Source organism: Panthera pardus, unplaced genomic scaffold (assembly GCF_024362965.1).
Source record: "Panthera pardus isolate Hobbes unplaced genomic scaffold, ASM2436296v1 HiC_scaffold_20, whole genome shotgun sequence".
Taxonomy (NCBI): domain Eukaryota; kingdom Metazoa; phylum Chordata; class Mammalia; order Carnivora; family Felidae; genus Panthera; species Panthera pardus.
In genome coordinates this window covers 31,619,921-31,643,739 of record NW_026526766.1, presented here as the reverse complement: position 1 = coordinate 31,643,739, position 23,819 = coordinate 31,619,921, and the positions used below count along the sequence as shown (strand labels likewise).

General features: G+C 35.2%; 1 protein-coding gene across 2 annotated transcripts in view; it reads left to right on the top strand.

Annotated features, from left to right (window-relative positions):
- Positions 1-23,819, top strand: part of KIAA2026 (KIAA2026 ortholog) — a 126,311-nt gene that overhangs the window by 17,466 nt on the left and 85,026 nt on the right. For both annotated transcript variants that reach the window (XM_053907883.1, XM_019439649.2), the window contains exon 2: positions 2,887-3,087. In XM_053907883.1, coding sequence (XP_053763858.1) covers positions 2,887-3,087 — 201 coding nt within the window. The remainder of the gene's footprint in view (positions 1-2,886; positions 3,088-23,819) is intronic.

Sequence of the window (23,819 nt, the reverse complement as noted above, 5' to 3'; positions counted from 1 at the left end):
GACTGACACAGGGCTTGAACTCACAAACCGTGAGATCATGATCTGAGCTGAAACCAAGAGTTAGTTGCTTAACTTACTGAACCACCCAGGGGCCTTGGGGGTTATTCTTTTTAAAAGTACTCTGCAAACGTGTGTGTGTGTGTGTGTGTGTGTGTGTGTGTGTGTGTGTGTGTGTGTATTATTGCTCACAGTTGTGGAGATACGCCTGTAGGGTAAATTTCTAGGAGCATGAAGGGTCAAAGGATATGTGCATGTTAAATTTTAATGATTCTTACCAAATTGACTTATAAAAATGGTGTGCCCATTTTACACATCCAATATTGTATAGAATTATTCTTTTCTTAGATTCTCCCCAACACTGAGGAATATGTCTTTTTAATCTTTACATGTTGATATGAAAGCTACATTATAGTTTTCCTTTTTGTATTTTAATTATGAATAATAAATATCAAAGCATATCCATTTTTATTTCTGATGAGTAGTAAAGGATATTAATTTCTCTTTGAATATTTCTCTAAAGGATATTAATTTCTGAAAAAATACTGTTTAAAAAGTAGTTTATATAACTTCATCTTCTGCTTGTAGGACTTCTCTACTTGAAGTTAAAGGGTAAAATTTGGTTGCTGACTTGTTTATGTAACAATTTAGCTGTGTGTCTTACTATTTCCCTCAACTCTCCTTACTCCCAGTGCTCTGCATATACTGTGACCTCTGAGAACTCATGTTTCAGTGCATTAATGTTCTCTTCCATTAGTATTGATGAGGAAGTAATTAAAATTACTTTTATCACCAGTTTATTAACTTTTGGTCCACATTCCTTATTCCCAGCCCAATTAGCCATCATACAGATCTATGCTATTGTGCATAAAATAATCACAGCCTGAAACAGTGTGGCTACATTAGCCCAAATTCTTCAGGATTAGTTGAAAACTAATTTAAAAGTTCATGACCTACTTAAAGCTAAATCAGTTACATTATTATCCCCTATAACAAAAAAAAATACATAACAGTGCCATAGTTCAATAGAACCTTGTAGTTGTACCATTCATGGGATCTAGATGCCCTGAGACTAAGATTGTTATAAAAGTTCTTCTAATTTAAAGTAATAAACCACTGTGAACAAAGTCCAAGATGGACAGGCATTTGATTGTATTTCATGCCATTAAGGTTTGTTTTGTTGAACCTTACCCTATTTTAAGAAAAGCTTGTAGGAAAGCAGGAAAATTTGATTACAGGGTCAACTTTTAATTTACATAGATTCTTATTGAGCATATTGAATGCTTACCTGGGGTATTGACTTGATTTTGCCATTGTAGAAACAACACCATGTACAAAACCTTCAGAGGCTCTGGAATATTTTGCAAGGTAGAAGAGTAGGTATTTTCCCTGATGCTTTTTGTAATTCTCCCTTTTACAGATAAAAGTTCAGAAGTCAGGTTTTAATTTAAACTTTAAAACTTGATAAGATTAATGTTTTTTTTCCCCAGTGTAAACTTTTTTTAAGTTTATTTACTTATTTTGAGAGAGAGAGAATGAGTATGCGTGTGCTCACCAGCAGGAAAAGAGGAGAGAGAGAGAGAGAGAGAGAGAGAGAGAGAGAGACAGAGACAGAGAGACAGAGAGACTCCAGGCATACTGCACACTCAGCGCAGAGCCTGTTGTGGGGCTTGATATCACAATTGTGAGATCATGGCCTGAGCCAAAATCATGAGTTCAATGCTTAAACGACTAAGCTACCCAGGCATCCCTTCCATTATACATTATTTTAATCAGTTATTTCAAATTCATTAAGGGGATATATGGATAATTAAACTCCTGAGAAACTTTTTCAGCAGTATTTTCAAGTCCTAGTCTAATATTAATAGAACATTATAGAGTAGAGAGACATTTGTGGTGACATTGAAGAGGTAATCTCAATTCCAAGATTCTTATTATAGGTTAGTCAGTTTTCTGAATTTGCACTTATATATTGTAATACTTCATTTGTTTAGAATTTCTTCAAAGTGTTTATGTACCATGAATTTATTCCCCCAAAATGTTTTTGTAGTATTGTTTATTCTCCTATACCAATGATAAGTAGTATGAAATACATGAAGAAATGTAAAGATGAGCTGCATTTAATTTTGCAAACAATAAACTTTTTTTCCATTAAAGAGATAGTGTTTTAATGCTTAATTTTAGTGCTAAAGATTTATATATTTCTTTTTTTAAATTTTTTTACTGTTTATTTATTTTTGAGAGAGGGAGAGAGACAGAGCATAAGTGGGGGAGGGGCAGAGAGAGAGGGAGACACAGAATCTGAAGCAGGCTCCAGGCTCTGAGCTGGCAGCACAGAGCCCAACGTGGGGCTCGAGTCTGCTGACCACGAGATCATGACCTGAGCTGAAGTCGGACGCCTAACCAACTGAGCCACCCAGGTGACCCAAGATTTATATATTTCTTAAATGTAGGGAAGGGACTATCACTCAGACTGATTTTATGATATGGGTAAGGAAAACTAGAAATTAACGTAGGGTGAGTAAAAATCTGGAGCATAGGGACACCTGGGTGGCTCAGTCAGTTAAGCATCTGACTTTGGCTGAGGTCATGATCTTGTGGCTCTTGAGTTCCAGCCCCATATTGGGCTTTCTGCTGTCAGAGAACCCACTTCAGATCCTCTGTCTCCCTCTATCTGTCCTCCCCCATGTGCTTGCTCTCTCTCTCTCTCTTTCTCTCAAAAATAAACATCAAAAAAAAAAAAAATCTGGAGCTTAGTTAGTTAAGTAAGGTTTAACGATATACTTTTTATATAATTAACAAAAGGGATTATTCTTAAGATGCTGGCTAAGTGGGTTTGTTGCTTACCCAGAAGGTTTAACCTTATGAATTGACTTATTCTTCTCCAAGGCACCTGAGAGAAAAGACAACGATAGCAGTCACATCTAGAGGCTATTATGGACTGGAGGATGAGAAGGGAACTGCATGTACCTCAACAAGGCGGCGGTCAACACCACGAAATTTGGCAGGCTTGACAAGTGGAGTTTTTGAGTCAATAATGGTTCAAGTTTTGAGACAGGAAGAACAGCTGAGAGCAAAAGAAGAAAAAAGGTAAATGTTAAAAAAAAAAAGTTTCATGTTTAAATTTCTAGGAACTACTTTTCAAAGAGTAGCTTATATAACTTTTGTGTGCCCATGTCAATTTGGGCCCATTTTAGTAGTGATGCAAAATACATGGTCACCAAGTGTATGAATTCATAATGAAATAATCACAGTGAAATTTGTTTAAAAATATAATTTTAAATTTTAATCCAACTTACTTTGAAACTATAAAAAATAATTTTGACAAAAGATTTCAGAATGCCTTCTAGATTTCTAGAATTATAAATGGAAATAGAAGTATTATCAAATTTTAAATTAAGAGAGTTTTATATAGATTTGTATAGCCTTAGAATAGTTTCACATACATTTAAAATTAAAAGAAATTACAAAGATTATGTAGTTCAAAATGACACATAGGTTCACCTCTGCTAGTTTCTCCATTGGTATTAATTTTCTGGATACTCAGCTTACTCTGGGCTCATCAAGAAAGAATGTTATGCTTAATTAGTGTTACCTTCTAGGATCTGGGAGCATGGACTAATGGCATTTATATAACATTTTATTTATAACAAAGAGACAAGGGCCCAGAGAGGTGAGTGATTACTCAGAAAAGACTGGTGATTTTTATACTAAATCAAATCTCAGACTCAAACTATGGTAGGAATGATTGCTGATATAATAGGGAACTGCTAATGCTTACTCAAAAGCAATTTATAATGTGTTGTTGCTACTTTCATAGTAATAAATTTAGCTTGCTTTGATAACTGTATGATTAAAACTCAACTTTGAGACTTTCTTCTACCATACTTTTTATTCTAGTGATTAATTCAGAACCCACTGTGAAATGCTTTTTTTTCCTTCTACAAAACCTCATAGAACTACTCTTGCTATAAGAAAGAGGATTTTATGGAAAGGGATAAAGATTAATCCCACAATAGAGTATAATAGATTGGAATGGAGAGAAAATGAAGAGGAAGGCTTGTAGGAAGAAAGCTGTAGTAGTCTAGATCTCCACTACTGATGACCAGAAATAGGGAGAGAGAGGTCAGATTGTTATGGGAACAAGTAACAAGACTTACTTAATACCTTGCTTGATACTAAGGGGGAACAAAGATAAAAAAAAGACAAAGATAAGTCAGGACACAGTTATAATCATGGTGATTGAGCAGTTACGAAGGAGAAAAAAGAATGGTAATCATTTATTGAATATGATTATTTGCCAGGTTTAGCTCTAGGCATCTTACATGTATTTAACATTTGTCCTGAAGCACAGAGAGATTAATTAACTTGCTCAAGGTTAGGCAGTTTTTGAGTGGTAGTCAGTATTTGAACCCAGGCAGTTTGGCCCTGAAGGTTGTGCTCCTAAACAGTATGCTGATTTATGACTTGTAAAATGATGGAATGAACAAAGAAAACAGAAGAGTCTAAGTCCATTGTATGGGGAAAGATCAGTAAATTCTTTTTAGTTAGTTGATTGAAGTGATAAGGGAAACATTTAATCATTCAAGTAGGAATGACTAGTAAAAAACTAGAAATATAACTGAATCTTTTTGCTTCCTCCGATTTTACATGTGTTTATGTATTAAATGTCTTAGTGTTTATGTATTATGTTTATGTATTAAATGTCTTATTTTTTATATTTTATATTTTTTATATTTTATATTTTAATACATTAATTAAATGTATTAAATTATGTATTAAATGTCTTAGTGACTATGATAGTTTCATGGAGTAATATGAATTAAAGTTTTTCTTTGGGTGTAGTGTTAACTTTTGATTTTTAAGTTGTAAATATTTTAAAGATGAAGCGAAGAATAAATAAAATTATAATAAAGGCCTATGTACCCACTACTTAGCAGTTTTTAAAGAAATTAATGTAGATAAAATTGATTCCCTCCCTGTATTTTCTCTTTGTCCCCAGAAGAAACTGCTCTTGTCATTCCCATGCCTTTTATTATTGAATTTTAATAATCCTTTTATATATTATGGATACAAGTACTTTGTCAGATATATATGTATTGCAAATATTTTCTGTCTATGGCCTTTCATTTTCAGTGTTTAATTTTAAGAAAAAGAAAATTTTAACTTTGGGTTTGTTCTTTTTTGTTTTGTTTTGTTTTGTGCTTTTTAGGACTTAAGAAATCTTAGCTTACCCAAGATTATGAATTTTCTCCCTTTTTTCCCAGAAATTTCTAAATTTTTATTTTATGGTCAGGTTTGTGATTCATTTGAACTTAATTTTTTTTTTTAACTTAATTTTTATATGTGGTTTGAAGTAAGGATAAAAGTTTATTATTTTTCCCATATGGATAGTCTATTGTCCCAGTATCATTTGTTGAAAAAACTGTTCTTAGATTATAAATTAGATTTGCATTTTAATTGAAAATCAGATGAACATATATTTGTGAGTCTTTGTGGACTTTATATTATTTCATTTATCTATAGGTCTGTTCTTAGGCTAATAATATATTGACTTGATTGGTATAGCTTTTATAGTAAGCCTTGAAATTTGGTAATATGAGTCTTTGTTTTTTGTTTTCAAAATTGTTAGGTTATTCTAGGATCTTTGCATTTATTTCTATGTGATTCATATCATATTGTAAGCTCCTACAAAAAAACAGCCTGAGGAAATTTTGATTGAGATTGCATGGAATTTATCAGTCAGTTTCCAGATAATTGTAAATTTCTTTCAGTGCTATTTTGTAATTTTAAGTTGTTTACATTTTCCGTATATTTGGTTAACTTTATCCATACATATTTTCATGTTTTTAATGAGATTGTAAATCTTTTTTAAATTCAATGTATTATTTTTTATATAGAAACACAATTTTGTATAGATATTTTGTATAGAGTTTTGTAGAGATACACAATTGATTTTAGTATAGGGCCTTTTGTCTGTACTCTAAGTTCTGAAAGATTTTGATGCTTAGGGTTTTTTGATGAGTTGGTGTCCTTATTACTATGAGTGTCTCTTTTTATCCCTGATAATATTTCTGACACTGTTTAACATTGCATGTATCTCCACTGTTGGCTTTTGAGCCATCATTGTTTGATTTTTTTTCTTTTTTTTTTTTTTTTTTTAGTGGCTTCTCTAGGCTATTTATCCCATTTAACTTCAAATGTTATACTACTTTACAGTATACTACTATTTACCTCTTCTCATACTTTGTGCTGTTGTTGTCATTTACTTCTACAATGTATTGTAAACCCCAGTGCTCCATTATTGTATGTTCTTCAAACAGTTACTTGTTGAAGAACTTTAAGAATGAGGGGGAAAATGCATTTTAAATTTATCCACACATATACTCTTCCCAACAATCTGCCTTCCTTTGTATTGATCCATGATGCCATCTGGTGTCATTTTTCTACTGCCTAAACAACTTTCTTTATCATTATTCATAATGTAGGTCTGCCAATGAACTTTCATTTTTTGGTGTGAAAACAGTTTTTAGTTTTCCTTTCATTTTGAAGGAGAAAGATCTACGTTGACTTCATTTTTTTTTTCTCCCCTATCAGTACTTAAAGTCTGATATAACTATATGTAATTTTTTCTTGAGTTTTAATTTAAATTCCAGTTAGTTAACCTACAGTGTAATATTAGTTTCAAGTGTACAATATAGTGATTCAACACTTCCATACATCACCAGGTGCTCAGCATTCCTTAATCTTCATCACCTATTTAACCCATCCTACACTGCACTTCCCTTCTAGTAACCATCAGTTTGTTCTCCATAATTTAAAAAAAATTTTTTTTATTTTTTTAATGTTTACTTTTGAGAGAGAGAGGGAGACAGAGCATGAGTGGGGGAGGGGCAGAGAGAGAGGGAGACAAAGAGCTGTCAGCACAGAGCCTGATGCGGGGCTCGAACTCACAAACCGTGAGATCCTGACCTGAGCCAAAGTCGGACACTTAACCAACTGAGCCACCCAGGCTCCCCTGTTCTCCATAATTAAGAGTCTCTTTCTTGATGTGTCTCTTTCTTTTCCCTTTGTTCATTTGTTTTATTTCTTAAATTCCACATATGAGTGAGATGATATGGTATTTGTCTTTCTCAGACTGACTTATTTCACTTAGCACAATATTCTCTAGTTCCATCCATGTCATTGCAAATGGCAAGATTTCTTTCTTTCTTTTTTTTTTTTGATGTCTGAATAATATTCCATTGTCTGTATATCCCACATCTTCTTTATCCATTCATCAGTTGATAGACATTTGGGCTCTTTCCATACTTGGTAGTTATTTATTATTGATAATGCTGCTTATAAACATTGGGGTGCATGTACCCCTTCAAATTTGTATTTTTGTAGCCTTCGGGTAAATGCCTAATAGTGTAATTGCTGGATCATAGGATGGTTCTGTTTTCAGGTTTTTGAGGAACCTCCATACTGTTCTCCAGAGTGGCTGCGCCAGTTTGCATTCCCACCAGCAGTGCAAAAGGGTTCTCCTTTCTCTGCATCCTTGCCAACACATGTTGTTTCTTGTCTTGTTAATTTTAAGCCTTCTAACAGTTGAGTGTTATCTTATTTTTGTTTTGATTTGTATTTCCCTAATGATGAGTGATGTTGAACATTTTTTCATGTGTCGGTTGGCCATCTGGATGTCTTCTTTGGAAAAGTGTCTATTCATGTCTTCTGCCCATTTCTTAATTGGGTTGTTTGTTTTGTGGGTGTTGAGTTTGATAAGTTCTTTATAGATTTTGGATACTAACCCTTTATTGGATATGTCATTTGGATATGTCTTCTCCCACTCTGTAGGCTGCATTTTAGTTTTGTTGTTTTCTTTACAGTGCAGAAGCTTTTTATCTTGATGTCCCAATAGTTCATGTTTGCTTTTCTTTCCCTGGCCTCTCGGCTACATGTCTGGTAAGAAGTTGCTCCAGCCAAGGTCAGAGAAGTTGCTGCCTGTGTTCTTCTGTAGGATTTTGATGGTTTCCTGTCTAACATTTGAGGCTTTCATCCATTTTGAATTTATTTTTGTGTGTGGTATAAGAAAGTGGTCCAGTTTTATTCTTCTGCATGTCACCATCCAGTTTTCCCAGCACCATTTATTGAAGAGACTTTTTTCTATTGTTTTTTTTTCCCTGCTTTTTCAAAGATGAATTGACCATATAGTTGAGGGTCCATTTCTGTGTTTTCTATTCTCTTCTACTGATCTATGTGTTTGTTTTTGTGCCAGTATCATACTGTCTTGGTGACTACAGCTTTGTAAAATAGTGTGAAATTCAGAATCATGATGCCTCCAGTTTTATTTTTATTTTTCAAGATTGCTTTGGCTATTTGGGTCTTTTTTGGTTCCATATAAATTTTAGGATTGTTTGATCTAGCTCTGTGAAGAATGCTGGTGGTATTTTGATAGGGATTGCATTAAATGTATAGATTGCTTTGGGTAGTATAGATATTTTAACAGTGTTTTTTCTTCCAGTCAGTGAACATGGAATGTTTTTCCATTTCTTTGTGTCTTCTTCAATATCTTTCATAAGTGTTCCATAGTTTAAAGAGTATAGATCTTTTACCTCTGTAGTTAAGTTTATTCTTAAGTATCTTATTGTTTTTGGTGCAGTTGTAAATGGGACCAGTTCCTTGATTTCTGCTGCTTTGCTATTGGTATATAGAAATGCAAGATTTCTGCATGTTGATTTTATATCCCACGACTTTGCTGAATTCATGTATTAGTTCTAGCAATTTTTTGGTGGAGTCTTTTGGGTTTTCTACATAGAGTGTCATAGCATCTACAAATAGTGAAAGTTTGACTTCTTCCTTGGCAATTTCTATGCCTTTTATTTGTTTTTGCTATTTGATTGCTGAGTCTAAGACTTTCAGTGCTATATTAAGTAGTAATGGTGAGAGTGGGCATTCATATCTTGTTCCTGACTGTAGGGGAAAGGCTCTCAGGTTTTCCACATTGAGGATGGGATTAGCTGTGCGTCTTTCACACATATGGCCTTTATGATGTTGAGGTATGTTCCATCTATCTGTACTTTGTTGAGGTTTTTTTAATTTTATTTTTAATTGTTTTAAATGTTTATTTATTTTTGAGACAGAGAGAGAGCATGAATGGGGGAGGGTTAGAAAAAGGGAGACACAGAATCCGAAGCAGGCTCCAGGCTCTGAGCTGTCAGCACAGAGCCCGACGCGGGGCTCAAACTCACGGACTGTGAGATCATGACCTGAGCCGAAGTCGGGTGCTTAACCGACTGAGCCACCCAGGCGCCCCTGTTGAGGTTTTTTTTAAATCAAGAATGGATGCTGTATTTTGTCCAATGTTTTTTCTGCATCTACTGAGAAAATTATATGGTTCTAATCCTTTCTTTCTTTCTTTTTTTAATGTTTATTCATTTTTGAGAGAGTGTGAGTGTGGGAGAGGCAGAGAGAGAGAGGAAGACATAGATTCTGAAGCAGGCTCCAGGCTTCAAGCTGTCAGCACAGAGCCCGACGTGGGGCTCGAACCCACGGACCGTGAGATCATGACCTGAGCTGAGGTTGGATGCTCAACCAACTGAGCCACCTAGGTGCCCCTAATCCTTTCTTTTATTAATGTGGTGTATCACTGTGATTGTTTTGCAAATATTGAACCAGCCCTGCAGCCCAGGAGTAAATCCCATTTGATCATAGTGAATATTTTTTTTAATGTAATGTTGAATTCTCTTTGCTGGTATCTTGTTGAGAATTTTTTGCATCTAGGTTCATCAGGGATATTAGTGTGTAATTGTCCTTTTTAGAGGGATCTTTAGCTGGTTTTGGAATCAAGGTAATGCTGGCTTCATAGATTAAGTTTGGAAGATTTCCTTCCATTTACTTTTTTGGGGACAGTTTGAGAAGACTATGTATGAACTCTTCTTTAAATGACTGGTAGAATTCCTCTGGGAAGCCATCCGGCCCAGGACTCTTGTTTCTTGGGAGATTTTTTGATTACTGATTCAATTTCTTTCCTGGTTATGGGTCTGTTCAAATTTTCTATTTCTTACTGTTTCAGTTTTCGTAGTTTGTGGGTTTCTTTTCTTTTCCTTGCAAGTTTATTTATTTATTTTGAGAGAGAGAGAGTGCAAGAGTGTAAGCGGGGGAAGGGCAGAAAGAGGAGAGAGAATTTCAAGCAGGCTCTGTACTGTCAGCACAGACTCTTGGTTAACCAACTGAGCCATCTAGGCGTCCTGGTAGTTTATGGGTTTTTAGGAATTTGTCCATTTCTTCCTGATTGCTCAGTTTCTTGGCATATAATTTTTCATAGTATTCTTTTGTAATTGTATTTCTGTGGTGTTTGCAAAATCTCCTCTTTTGTTTGTGATTTTATCTATTTGGATCCTTTCTTTTTTCTTTTTGATAAGCCTGGCTAGGGGTTATCAATTTTATTTCCAAGAACTAGCCTTTAGTTTCATTGACCTGTTGTATTGTTTTGTTTGTTTCTATATTGTTTATTTCTTCTCTAATCCTTATTATTTCCCTTCTTCTGCTGGCTAAAGCTTTATTTGCTGTTCCTTTTCTAGTTCCTTTAGGTGTAAGGCTAGGTTGTACATTTACGACCTTTCTTGCTTCTTGAGATAGGCTTTAATTGCAATATACTTTGCTCTTAGGATTGTCTTTGCTGCATTCCAAAAGGTTTGGACTGACATGTTTTCATTTTCATTGGCTTCCATGTATTTTTTAATTTCTTCTTTAATTGCCTGGTTAACCTATTTATTTTTTAGTACGATGTTCTTTAGCCTCCATATATTTGAGGACTTTCCAACTTTTTTCTTGTGGTTGACTTCAAGTTTCATAGTGTTGTAATCGGAAAACATGTATGGTATGATCTTGATCTTTTTGTACCTGTTGAGGTCTGATTTGTGACTCAGTATGTGATCTGTTCTGCAGAATGTTGTATATACACTCCAGAACAATGTGTATTCTGCTGCTTTAAGATGAAATGCTCTGAATATATCTGTTAAGTTCAGCTGGTCCAGTGTGTCATTAAAAGCCATTGTTTCCTTGTTGATTTTCTGCTTAGATGATCTGTCCATTGCTGTATGTGGAGGAGTAAAGTTCCCTACTATTATTGTATTATTATCAATGAATTCCTTTATGTTTGTGATTAACTGATTTATATATTTGGTTTCGTCCAAGTTGAGGACATAAATATTTACAATTGCTAGATTTTCTTGGTGAAAAGATGATGATATAATGCCCTTCTTCTCTTGTTACAGTCTTTGTTTTAAAATCTAGTTTGTCTGATATAAGTATAGCAACTCTTGCTTTCTTTTGACATCCGTTAGCATGATAGTTGGTTCTCCATCCCCTCACTTTCAGTCAGCACATGTCTTCAGGTGTAGATATCTCTTGTAGGCAGCATATACATGAGTTTTGTTTTATTATTTTTTTCTGATACCCTGTGTCTTTTTGATTGAAGCATTTTAGTCCGTTTACATTCAGAGTGATTATTGAAAAATAAGAAGTTAGTGCCATTGTGTTACCTGTAGAGTTGGTGTTTCTGGTGATGTTCTCTGGTCCTTGGTAGTCTTTGCTGCTTTGGTCTTTTTATTTATTTATTTTTAAATTTCATTCATTCATTCATTCATTCATTCTCTGCTCAGAGTACCCCTTAAAATTTCATGTAGGGCTGGTTTAGCAGTCACAGACTCCTTTAGTTTTTGTTTGTTGGGGAAACCCTTTGTCTCTTTCTATTCACAATGAAGTCTTGCTGAATAAAGAATTCTTGGGTGCATGGTTTACCCATTCAGTACGTTGAATATATCCTGCCACTCCCTTCTGGCCTGCCAAATTTCAGTGGACAGATCTGTTGCTAACCCATGTGTCTACCCTCGTAGGTTAAGGACATTTTGTCCCTAGCTCTTTCAGATTTCTTTCTTTACCTTTGTATTTTGCAGTTTTCACTACACTATGTCATGGTATTGACCTGTTCTTGTTGATTTTGAGGGGAGTTCTCCTTGCCTCTTGGACTTGAATGCCTTTTTCCTTCCCCAGATTAGGGGAGTTCTCAGCTATAATTTGTTGAAAGAAAACTTCTGCCCCTTTTTCCTGTTCTTCTTCTTCTTCTTCTTCTTGGACTCCTGTTATATGGATATTGTTCCATTTTATGGCATCACTAAGTTCTCTAAGTCTTCCCTTGTGATCTAATAGTTTACTTTCCCTCTTAAGCTTCATTATTTTCCATAATTTTATCTTCTATATCACCTATTCTCTCCTCTGCTTCTTCAATCCTTGTTATGACTCTATCCAGTCAGTTTTGCATCTCAGTTACAGTATTTTTTTATTTCAGCCTGACTACTTTTTAGGTCTTTGATCTCTGCAGCCAGGGTTTCTCTGGTGTCTTCTATGCTTTTTTTCAAGCCCAGCTAGTAGTCTTATGACTTGTTCTAAATTCTTGTTCAGATATATTGCTTATATCTCTTTTGAGCAAGCCCCTGGCTTTGATTTCTTCTTGACTTTTCTTTTGGGGAAAATTCCTCTCTCTTGTCATTTTGGCTAAGTTTCTGTCTTTTGCATGTTTTAAAAGTTTGTTGCATTTCCTACACCTAAAAGTAATGCTATATTTAAAAGAGGTCATATACTGTCTAGGGCCTGGCACTTGAGGAAGTGTTTCTGGTGTATGCTGCGTGCACTCTGCTGTTGTGTTTTGACTGCTCTTTCCCACTGGTCAGTCCTCTCTGGAGCTCCTCCTTGCTTGCAGTGGGGAGTGTTTGGACCTTTAACTAGGTGTGCTTTGATTTGTTTGTTAAAATAAGCCTGGGAAAAGGGGGGAGGGAACCCCAGAGAATAAAAAACTAAAAGGCTGATTCCAAAGAAACAGAAAGGGAAAACAAGAAGAAAATAAAAATAGAAGAAAAAAGAAAAGAATAAAGAGGCCTGATCCAAAAATAGAAAAGGAAATGAAAAAAAAAAAAAAAAAACCACAAACAAACAAGAAACTGTGAGACTGATTCCAAAAGAAAAAATGAAGAAGAAAGAAAAAGAAGAAAAAAAAAGTAAGCCTAGTCCTAGTTCCACCAGAACTGCAGGTATAATTTTGAAGCACTGGATTTTCAGTACACTTGGTACATGATGGGTGCTGGTTGTGCTGGTCTTCTGGAGGAAAGGCCGGCTGCCTTGGCTCACAGTCAGTCTTGCCCTGGTTAATAAGCATTTGCCAAGCATAGGGGGACAGGGTTTGGTGTAAGTGGGCCCCACCTCTACCGGGGGCCTCTTTGCTGCCCAGCAAAGTCCATTGTGTTGGTATTGGGGGGGGCGGGGAGAGGAAATGGTACCACCCAAATCTCTTGTTCCCAGACAAGGAATCTCACACCCCCAGCTATTCAGGCAGTCCTCACAGAATATGAGGGCAGTTCAGCTCTCTCTGCACCACAGCTCTCCTGTGTTCTTTCTTTTGTGCACTGCTGGGATTCAAAACTTGACATCTTAAAGAACCTAGCACTTAGCGACCCACCCCCCTCCTCAGGAGCAGAGCCTTTCCACACTGTGTCTGATGTCCTTTGTCCCAGAAAAATAGTTCTGTGCATTGCATGGAATCCATGGCAGAGCACCACTAAAAGCAGCAAAAAATTTACATGTTCTCTGGGTGCAACTCTGTCCCCTGCCTATGAAAGGCCTTTTGCTGAGCCTACAGGGTCTTTTGTCCTTGGAAAGGCAATATACCCTCTTCCAAAAGTACTCCAGGCAGGGGAATGCGCTCTCCTAGTGTGCCTGGGAGATCTCTACGCCACACTATGTGCTCTGGGGCCAGTTCCCTCCTTTTCCTAGGAGTCTCTGCCACAGCTCTGCTCCAGAGAAAGTTGCACACTTCCAGAACCTCAGAGTTTGAGCTCTAAACGCTGTTTCCAAAAAAAACAAAAAACAAAAAACCTGCAACATTCAGTACTTGTTGCTCTCCATTGTGTTTGTCCAGATGGGTTTTCCTCCTGTGCAAATCCAGTGCTGCACTCTCTCAACTCCTCCTTTTCTCTTTTTTGTCTCTCCACAGAAAGGGTTCTCTCCCCTCCACAGCACTGCCATTTTTCTCTCCCCCAGTTCACTTCCACATACTTTGTACCTGCCATGCTGCCTCCCTCCAACCATGGAGATCCTTCTGCCAGTCTGCAGATCAATTTCCTGGGTGTTCCAAGTGATCTGACCTCAATACAGCTGTGTTTGAGGGACAAGGAAAGCCCAGCTTTCCCCTACTTCTGCATCACCTTAATTCCTTCGACAGTTTTATTTCTTAAATCTTTCTTGAATCTGTCCACTTTCCTCTATTTTTCTACTTCCATCTAGTTTCTTCATTTCTCACTTAAGCCTATGATAAATTTCTCTTAGTTGGTTTAACAGTGTCCATGCTTGCCTAATTCCAGGCTGTTTTTACATTAAAACTAGAATGAACTTTCTGAGATGCAAATTTGTTGATGCCACTTACCTATCCCATTACCTATGACCTCCCCAAACAAAGCAAGTACACACAAAAACTTGAATGGCTTAATATTATTTATAAGGCTCTCTTTCACCTTTAAGTTTCAGCATACTGCTCTATCTCCTATCTTTCTTTCCCTCATACTTGTTATCCTAGCTACAGTGGCCTTTTTTCCTTCTTTTCAGTGCCAGGAGATTGTTAACTTTATGTGCATCCAAATGTAGAGTTCACCTAAAAACACATGAATGGTGGAATTCTTTTAACCTGTGATTTCTAAATTTTCTAACATAAGTATGCTTTTTTTTTTATAGTTAAACATAAATATTGAAATTTGTAATGTGCCAAATAGGTAGTGGGACAGGCAGGTTTTTAAGTGTCTTTTTAACCTATCCCATGATTTCTTTGGAATCCTCAGAAGGAAAGTGTGACATTTAGGCAGCAATATGTGGTATGATAGGTGGGAGTGCTAAACAAATACTTCCTCCTTGTGTATACTTAACTTGCCATCTATCATGATACCTTACATTCTGTCAATTTCAATTCTATGTAATATTTGTTAAGAGTTGGTCAGAGACCAGCTGAGAATATAGGCACTGTAAAGTCAGTTCTAGACAGGAACTTTGAAATCCTTATAAGGAAGGGTCATATTGGAAGATAGGGAAGTGTGCAAAGATCACATGATTACTGTGGTTATACTTCAGTTCTAGGCATAGGCATTGGTGACATCTTAGTCTTCTTCATCTTTGTCTTGGTCTTCATCTTGGTCTTCTTCATCTTTGTCATCTTCATTGTCTGTCATCTTCTTCTCTTCCTTTCCCTCCCCTCCCTCTCCTCACTCTCCTTCCCTTCCCTTCTACTTTTTCTGTTAAAACTTTTGGCATAAGAAGTGAGAAGATAAATTTTCCATACTGTTAAGTAGGTTAAAACAACATTTCTATCAGAAATTCAAATTGATGGCAAGCTGAACAATTCTAGTGCATATTTTCATATTGTAATATTTCAGTTATCTGATGGGCATTTGATAATTTTTAGCTGATCACCTGAGCAGACACAAACATAAAAGTAAATTATTTTTTAAAATCTTGTAAATTTCATAGTTAAGTCTGTTTTGTGATCTCTTGAGGGAAGGGAGTCTCCACTTTCTTTCAATTTTTGTATAGTAGCTAGTTTCCCATTTTTGTATGGTACATGCTATTAAAATAATGGTTTCTTAAATCACATTGCAAAAATCCAAAATCCTGGCATTCTTCTATTACTATATTTATTTGGAGAGCATTGGAAACTAATGCAAAGGAGACAACAGATTGTGTGTATTGAACAGAAAGGAATAAAAGTTCAGTAAAGCTTAATAGTTTGTCCATCTTCACATAAATGCTGCAGAACAGTAGGCAATCTTGGGGCTGCTTGGTGTACGGGGCACTGTTGATTTAAGAGACAACAACACTACAACCCAAAATTTTGGGAAAGTTGAGTGAGAGGGCTGATTAATTTATAGTTGCAGAAATAGTCTTTAAGCCACTTGTGATCACTGCATTCTGTTTATAATGGTGACCTTGAACTGTTAGGGGAAGTTTATTACATTTTATATATCTCATTTATTATGTAGCAAAGTATACAATATGTTTTAGATAGTTTTTTTTAAAAACAAAATTGTTTATAATTGAAAGTTACCTATCCTCAAGGAAATTTCTGTTAATTTGTTACAATATAATCATATGATTAGGTGGCAATTTGGGTTGTTAAAGTCTACTTTAGCTCTATTAAAAATATTGGGCCTGTTCACCATTCTTTCTTGCAAAACTATATGGATTCCAGAATAGTAGCTAGTTTCTCATTTTTTTCATATATTTTTCTTATAATGTTTCTTATAATTTTGTTTCATATATTTACATAAGCTCAGTGCATTTTTCTTATGTTTCTTATAATTTTGCATGTTTCTTATAATTTTGTTTCATATATTTACATAAGCTCAGTGGTATTTTGTTGATTTGGAAATCACTGGAGTTGAAAATATTTTCTACATTTTTGTGAAATAAAAACTATCACTTACTAAGTGATTTATTTTCAATTTCTCTGCACTGTAAAATAACAATGACTTAATGCAATAGACATTCATTATTTGTGACCACCTAGCATTTTGGATAGCTTCCCTACATTTTTGTTGATTTTTATATTACAAGTCCTGGCTTCCCAAAATAGGTGGTAGAAAATTTATGTTCTCATTCCCACTCACAGCCAAGACAGAGGCTTATGACCAGTCATATACTGTCACCTTTAAAATTGTGTGAGAGCAACATGAGGTGGCAGTCTTGGGCAGGGGTTTATCTTTTGGCAAAGATGGTGGTATGAGCTTCTGGTTTTCTACGTTCCTAGTATCAGAGGTATCAAGGTGTGGTGGCAACATAGTTTTTCCTGGAGAACCTCTCAAAGTATGGTTGGGATTCCTATTTTCATACCTACTATGTTTGGCTTCCTGGCCCTTAACAGGGCTTCCATAAACTCCCTACTAATCTTTAAATAAATTCCTTTTCTGCTTTAGCCAGAATAGATCTTCTGTTGGCAGTTAAGTAGAAAGCTTGACTGAATACCTAATATTACCATTTCTATTTTAGAAAATGTAAACAGGGGCACCTGGGTGGCTTAGTCAGTTAAGCATCCGACTTCGGCTCAGGTCATGATCTCGCGGTTCGTGAGTTCAAGCCCCGCGTTGGGCTCTGTGCTGACGGCTCAGAGCCTGGAGCCTGTTTCAGATTCTGTGTCTCCCTCTCTCTCTCTGACCCTCCCTCGTTCATGCTCTGTCTCTCTCTGTCTCAAAAATAAATAAACGTTAAAAAAAAAAAATTAAAAAAAAAAAAAGAAAATGTAAACAAATGCCTTGCTTTCTTTTTTCATGCTTTCAATTTGCATACATTATATTGTTTCCTTAATTGATGGATTATTTTGGATTAAATTTCATACATATATATATATTTTTTCTTTTACCAGATTGTAATCTCTTTAAGAGTGGAGCCCATGCTTTCATTTCTTTGTATCCTTACACATCGTAAAGATTCAATAAACGTTTATAAAACTGGTAAAGTTAGGATACTTTGAAACATTATTTATTTTTTGTAAAGCTTTTCACTCACTAGCAATGTTCCTTAGTTATACATGACCAAAATAACTTTAGGCATAGCTTCTGTTATTGTTTCACACAGTAACAGGTAAACACTCTCTAAGCCAAAAAAGAACAACATCAAAAATGAGACTTGTCCAGTCAAAGAAAAATTTTGGACCACTTTTTCTGTTCATGTGTTGTTGTTTACCTTTTATTTTCTTTTTATTTAGCAAATATGGCTTTTAGAATTATCTTCAGACAATTTTTTAGCATGTCTCCAACACTGAAGGCTTAATTTTTGAACTGACATTTTAGAAATGTGCACTACTATATCTGATTGTAGAATTCTACTTTTGAGCAAATTTTTAAATTGAGAATAACCTTGAAAGCTGGTGAATTTTATCTGTCCTTGTCAGCAAAATGTGGTTTGCTCCAGTGTTTCAGAATACAGTATTAAAATATTTGTTTAATTATGTTATGTTTGACAAATGTTTCAACAATTGTTGAATTATAGACATTAACTCTACAGCTCTTTGGCAGGCCCCATTTCTACTGAGGATTAGAAGAGACTCACACTTCTAATTCTAAGGAACTATTCTGTGGTATGCTTGCGTATACCACACTGGACTTTGTTTTTTTTCCTCATGCCTTTTTATACTCTATCTATCATTCTTCCCTGAAAGGTACCATTTATAAGGAACAGAAGTGTGAGTAGCAGCCCTTGAGTACCTTCAGGCAATACCCACAGTTGGCAGTATCATGCCCCAACTATATCATAACTTTTCCAGGCACTTGAGCCAACAGACGTGTGTATCACACCATTGCCTAATTTTCTTCTTCCAAGTGTAAACCACTTGATGCTGTGTTTGGTGCTATCAATGGCAAACTGTATTTCTGGCACTTACACTAACCCACTATCTACACCTGAGGAAGTTTTCTTACCCTTCTATGTCCTTAGTGTCCCTATCAATAAGTTGAATTGAGTAATTAAAGAAACTACTGTGTCACTAACCTTTATTGACCAAAGGTTGCTTATCACTACTGTAGGCAAAAACAAATTCATAAAAGTGTTTTGGTCTGTTCCAACTTCCCCTTTCATTTTCTTTCTCAAGCACTAGTTTTACTCTTTCACTTCTGCAGAAACAGAGTTGATTGTGACAGGGTTGACCAAAATCAATTTTAATGCTAAGAGTACTAAATTACCTGCATTGTGATGGTTGGTGTTCCAATAGATACAGTTTTCTATACCAAACTTTTAAAGAAACTCTGAGTTATATTCCATGAGAAATAATTGGACAACCTTTTTGGTATTAATAGCAGAATATTGAAGAAGAAGTGACTACTCTTCTTAGTATCTGAAGTGTAGAGAAACTCATTTTCATGGTAAAAGACACAATATCTATAAATTTAAGATAAACAGACTCTTTAGTATTACCTGGCTTATATTCTTTAGCTTTTGAAAAGTTGATTTAAGAATTTTTTTCATTTCACAGGCCTTTTAGTTTAATTTTTTAATTGTTTATTTTTGAGAGAGAATGAGAGAGTGTGTGTGTGTGCACGTGTGCACGAGTGGGGGAGGGGCAGAGAGAGGTGGGGATACGGAACCTGAAGCAGGCTCCACAGGCTCCAGGCTCTGAGCTGTCAGCACAGAGTTGACAGGTGGAATCGAACCCGTGAACCGTGAGATCATAACCTGAGCCGAAGTCAGACGTTTAACCAACTGAGCCACCCTGGTGCACCACACAGGCTTTTTAGTATAAAAGTCAGGTGGTTCTATTAAGGTTTATAACGAAAGACAGCAACCTTACTTCAGCTAAACCTCAAGTCGATGAGTCAGAAATTATCCTCCTTTAGATATTTCTTTTAGTGATTGTTTCCACATTTCAAATTGCATGCTTATATTGCTATTTCTTGATATTTTGATTTGGCATTATCTAGTGAAGTCCATCTGTGGAAGATGAAGATTTTATTCGCTTACAGCCATTTCCACTGATTTGGAAGTTCCATGCTCTTTATGTCTGTTCTTAATTTGATCTCTTCTGCCTCATCAATCTTACATATTATTGTTAAATGATAATTTAGCTCTGTCTCATTTTTTACCCTAAACTAGACATTATTGTAATTACTGTTTTTTTGTAACATGGTTAACAGTTGATTTGTTCTCTCATCCTTACATCTTAGAACTTCTTTCTGTGATCATTTTTTTTCCTTCCTGAATTATATACTCTAGAAGTATTTTCTCTGTATCTTTAAATTGGGGTAGTTTCTATCACTGTCTTCAAGTTCACTAATCTTTTCTTCTGCCATGTCTACTTTGCCATTAGTAAATACGGTATATTTTCATCTCAGACATTGTAGTTTTCATCTCTCAAAGTTTGATTGTTGTCTATTTTATATCTTTATGTCTCTAGTTAATCTTTTGACTGTATTGGTTATGGTTCAAATAACTACTTTAATGGCCTTCTTTGCTAATTCTAACATTTGTTTTCATTTCTGGGCCAGTTTTGATTGATTTTTCTCCTTATATAGGTCATGTGTTTTCTGGTTCATTGTAGGCCTGCTGGTTTTGGTTTAGGTGGCAAACATGGTTTGTCTTGGAGGATGCTACATGTTTTTATTCCCATATTTTATCCCTGTAAATCTTAATGGGCTTTTTTCTGGAATGCAATTAAATTACTTGGAAACAGTTTGATCATTTGGATCTTTTAGGATTTGTTACCTGGGTCCAGAGCAATAGCCAGTTTAGGGCTAATTATTTTCTACTACCAAGTATTCTATTCGCTGTCCCATGATTTGTGAGTTCTTCTAGTATGTCTAGTAGGAATAGATATTGTTTTCTAATTTTGGGGGTATTTTTCCCCTACCTAGCCTTGGCTTGTTACCTAACATGCATGCACTAATTAGTACTCTGAATATTCAAAGGGGATCCTCTGAACATCTTTGGTATTCTCATTTCCTTCAGCTGTCTCCTCTTTGGTGTTGTGCCCTGAAGACTCTAGCTGCCTTCCTATCTCTGGACTCTTGCCTGGGTTTCCCCTATCTGCATCATGGCCTGGAAAATCTCAGCAGGCAATAAACTGCCACAGTTGCTGGGCTCACCTTGTCTGCTTCCCATTTCTTAGAGGATCATTGTCCTTTGCTTGATACTTAGGTTCCTATAAACCATCCTGTTATCTATTTTGACAGGATTTTTTTGGTTGGTTCAGGTGGGAGAGTAAATCTGATTCCTTGTTATTTCATTTAGGGTGGAAGCAGAAGACACTTTAGAAGTTTTTACTTTTGTTAGAATCAGTTCTACTTTTTTTGTCCAATTGGAAACATTAATTTATCTTCATTCATGAGTGGTACTGTTTCAGGTTTATTTTGTTGCTGTTAATGTGTCTTTCAATCCTTTTGTCATTTCTGTGTATGTAATCTTTTTTTCTTCTCTGCTTGTATGATTTTTTTTTTTTTTGCCTTTGATATTTTATTGTTTTATTATGATGTGCCCAAGTGTGGCTTTCTTAATTTATTTTCTTGGGTTTCCTGAATTGAAGATTTGTGTCCTTCAGTAGTTCTAGGAAATACTTAGCCATTGTGTCTTCAAATATTGCTGTCATCACCATCTTCCTACCCCTCTTCTCTATTCTTATTTTCTGAAGCTCCAATTGGTTGGTTGTTAGATTGCAATCTGTCCTTCATTGGTCTTTATATCTCTTCCATACATTTTATACTTTTGTCTTTTTGCACTGAATTCTTTGAAATTTCTTCAGCTCTGCCTTTTCCTATATACAATCAACTATTTAACCTATCCATTGAATATTTTATTTTTGTGTTTATACTTTTTTATTTCTGAAAGTGTCTTTAAAAAATTTTTTTTAATGTTTGTTCATTTTTGAGAAACACAGAGAGAGAGAGAGAGAGCACGAGCGGGGCATGGGCAGGTGGGCAGCAGAGAGAGGGAGACACAGAATCCGAAGCAGGCTCCACGCTCCGAGCTGTCAGCACAGTGCACGATGCGGGGCTTGAACCTGAGCTGAAGTCAGATGCTCAACCAACTGAGCCACCTAGGAGCCCCTATTTCTAGAAGTTTCTTTAGTTTTGTTTTCAAATTGCCTAAACAAAATCCAAATCCAAAAGATGGTTCTTCGAAATTCTCTGATAATTTGTTACTTACTTTAATTCCCTCTTTTACTTCTTTAACATGTCTCTTACATTTTGTTTCTAATATTGCATTCACTAAAATTTTTGAGGTGAAATCGTGTAGTGAAGGCTTTAGGACCCCAGTTTTTCAATGTGGGGAAGATTTTAAATTATGTTTCTTTAATAGATAAACATTATGTAAGTTTTCATTCTTCTTCCATCAGTTTTGTTAATTCATGTTTTTCGAAAGACTTGGCTAATTTATTTAAATTGTTATCTGGCATAAAATTGCTCATAATATCCTTAAATCATTTATGTCTGTAGGATCTACAGGATGTGACATTTTCATTTTTTGGATGGAGTGTGTGTGTGCACATGCAAGCACACACACACGCGCTTTCTTGAGTGACCTTGCTAAGCATTTATCAAATTTTGTTAATATTTTCAAAGACCCAACTTTTGGATTTAATGATTTTTCTCTTGTATATTTGTTTTCTATTTCATTGACTTCTATATTTTCTTTTTTCAACTTTGATTTGCTTTTTCTTTTTTTCTAATGAACACTTCTGTATTTGATTTTCAACTTTTCTAAATGTACATTCTTTTTTAAAAGAAGTATTCATTGATGTATAGTTGACATACAGTGTTATGTTAGTTTCAGGTGTCTGACATAGTGATTCGACAATTCTGTACATTACTCATTTCCATAAGTGTATAATATTATTACAGTATTGACTGCTGTATGCTGTACTTTTCATCTCTGTGGCACATTTATTTTATAACTGGAAACTTCTTACCTCTTAAATCCCTTCAGCTATTTTCTCATCCATCCACTTCCTCCCTTTTCAACTACCAGTATAATCTCTTTATTTATGAGTCTGTTTTTGTGTTTGTTCTTTTGTTGTTTTTTTTTTTAGATTACATATGTGAGTGAGATCATATAGTATTTGTCTTTGTCTGATTCATTTCACTTAGCATTATACCCTCTGGATCCATCCATGTTGTTGTAAATGGCAAGATCTCATTCTTTTTTTTAAGACTGAGTAACATTCCATTCTATGTATCCACCACATTTTCTTTATCCATTCATCTATCAGTGTCCACTTAGGTTGCTTTTATATCTTGGCTGTTGTAAATAATGCTGCAGTAAACAGGGTGCATGTATTTTTTTCAAATCAGTGTTTTTTGTTTTCTTTGGGTAAATACCCAGTAGTGGAATTATTGGATCACATGATATTTCTATTTTAATTTTCTGAAGAGCCTCCATACTGTTTTCCACAGTGGTTGTACCAATTTACATTCCCACCAACACCATTTATTGAAAGAATTATTGTTTCCTCATTATATACTCTTGCCTCCTTTGTTGTAGGTTAATTGATCATATAAGTGTGGATTTATTTCTGGGCTCTCTTACGTTGTTCCATTGATCTATGTGTCTGTTTTTGTGCCAGTGTCATATTGTTTTGATTACTATAGCTTTATAGTATAGTATGAAATTATGGAGCATGATTCCTCCAGCTTTGTTTTTCTTTCTCAAGATTCCTTTGGCTGTTTGGGGCCTTTTGTGGCTCCCAAACAAATTTTAGGATTATTTGTTTTAGTTCTGTGAAGAGTACTGTTCATATTTTGATAGGGCTTACATTGAATCTATAGATTGCTTTGAGTAGTATGGATATTTTAACAATATTAATTATTGCTGTCTATCAGCATGGTAAATTTTTCCACTTGCATTGTTTTCACTTTCTTTTATCAGTGTCTTATACTTTTTACAGCAAAGGTCTTTTCACTTCCTTGGATAAATTTATTTCTAGGTTTCTTTTTTGTGCAATTGTCAGTAGGATTGTTCTTTTAATTTCTTTTTGCCACTTTGCTATTAGTGTAGAGAAATGCAGTAGACTTATGTATGTTATTTTTGTATCTTGAAACTGTATTGAATTTACTTATTGTAATAGTTTTGTGATGGAGTCTTTAGGGTTTTTTGTTTTTTTTTTTTTTTCTATAAGTAGTATTATGTCATCTGCAAATAGTAAATGTTTTACTTCTTCCTTACCAGTTCAGGTGCCTTTTAGTTTTTGGGGTTTTTTTTGTTTGTTTGTTTTGTTTTTTTGTTTTTTCTTGTCTGATTGCTGTGGTTGGGACTTCTAGTACTAT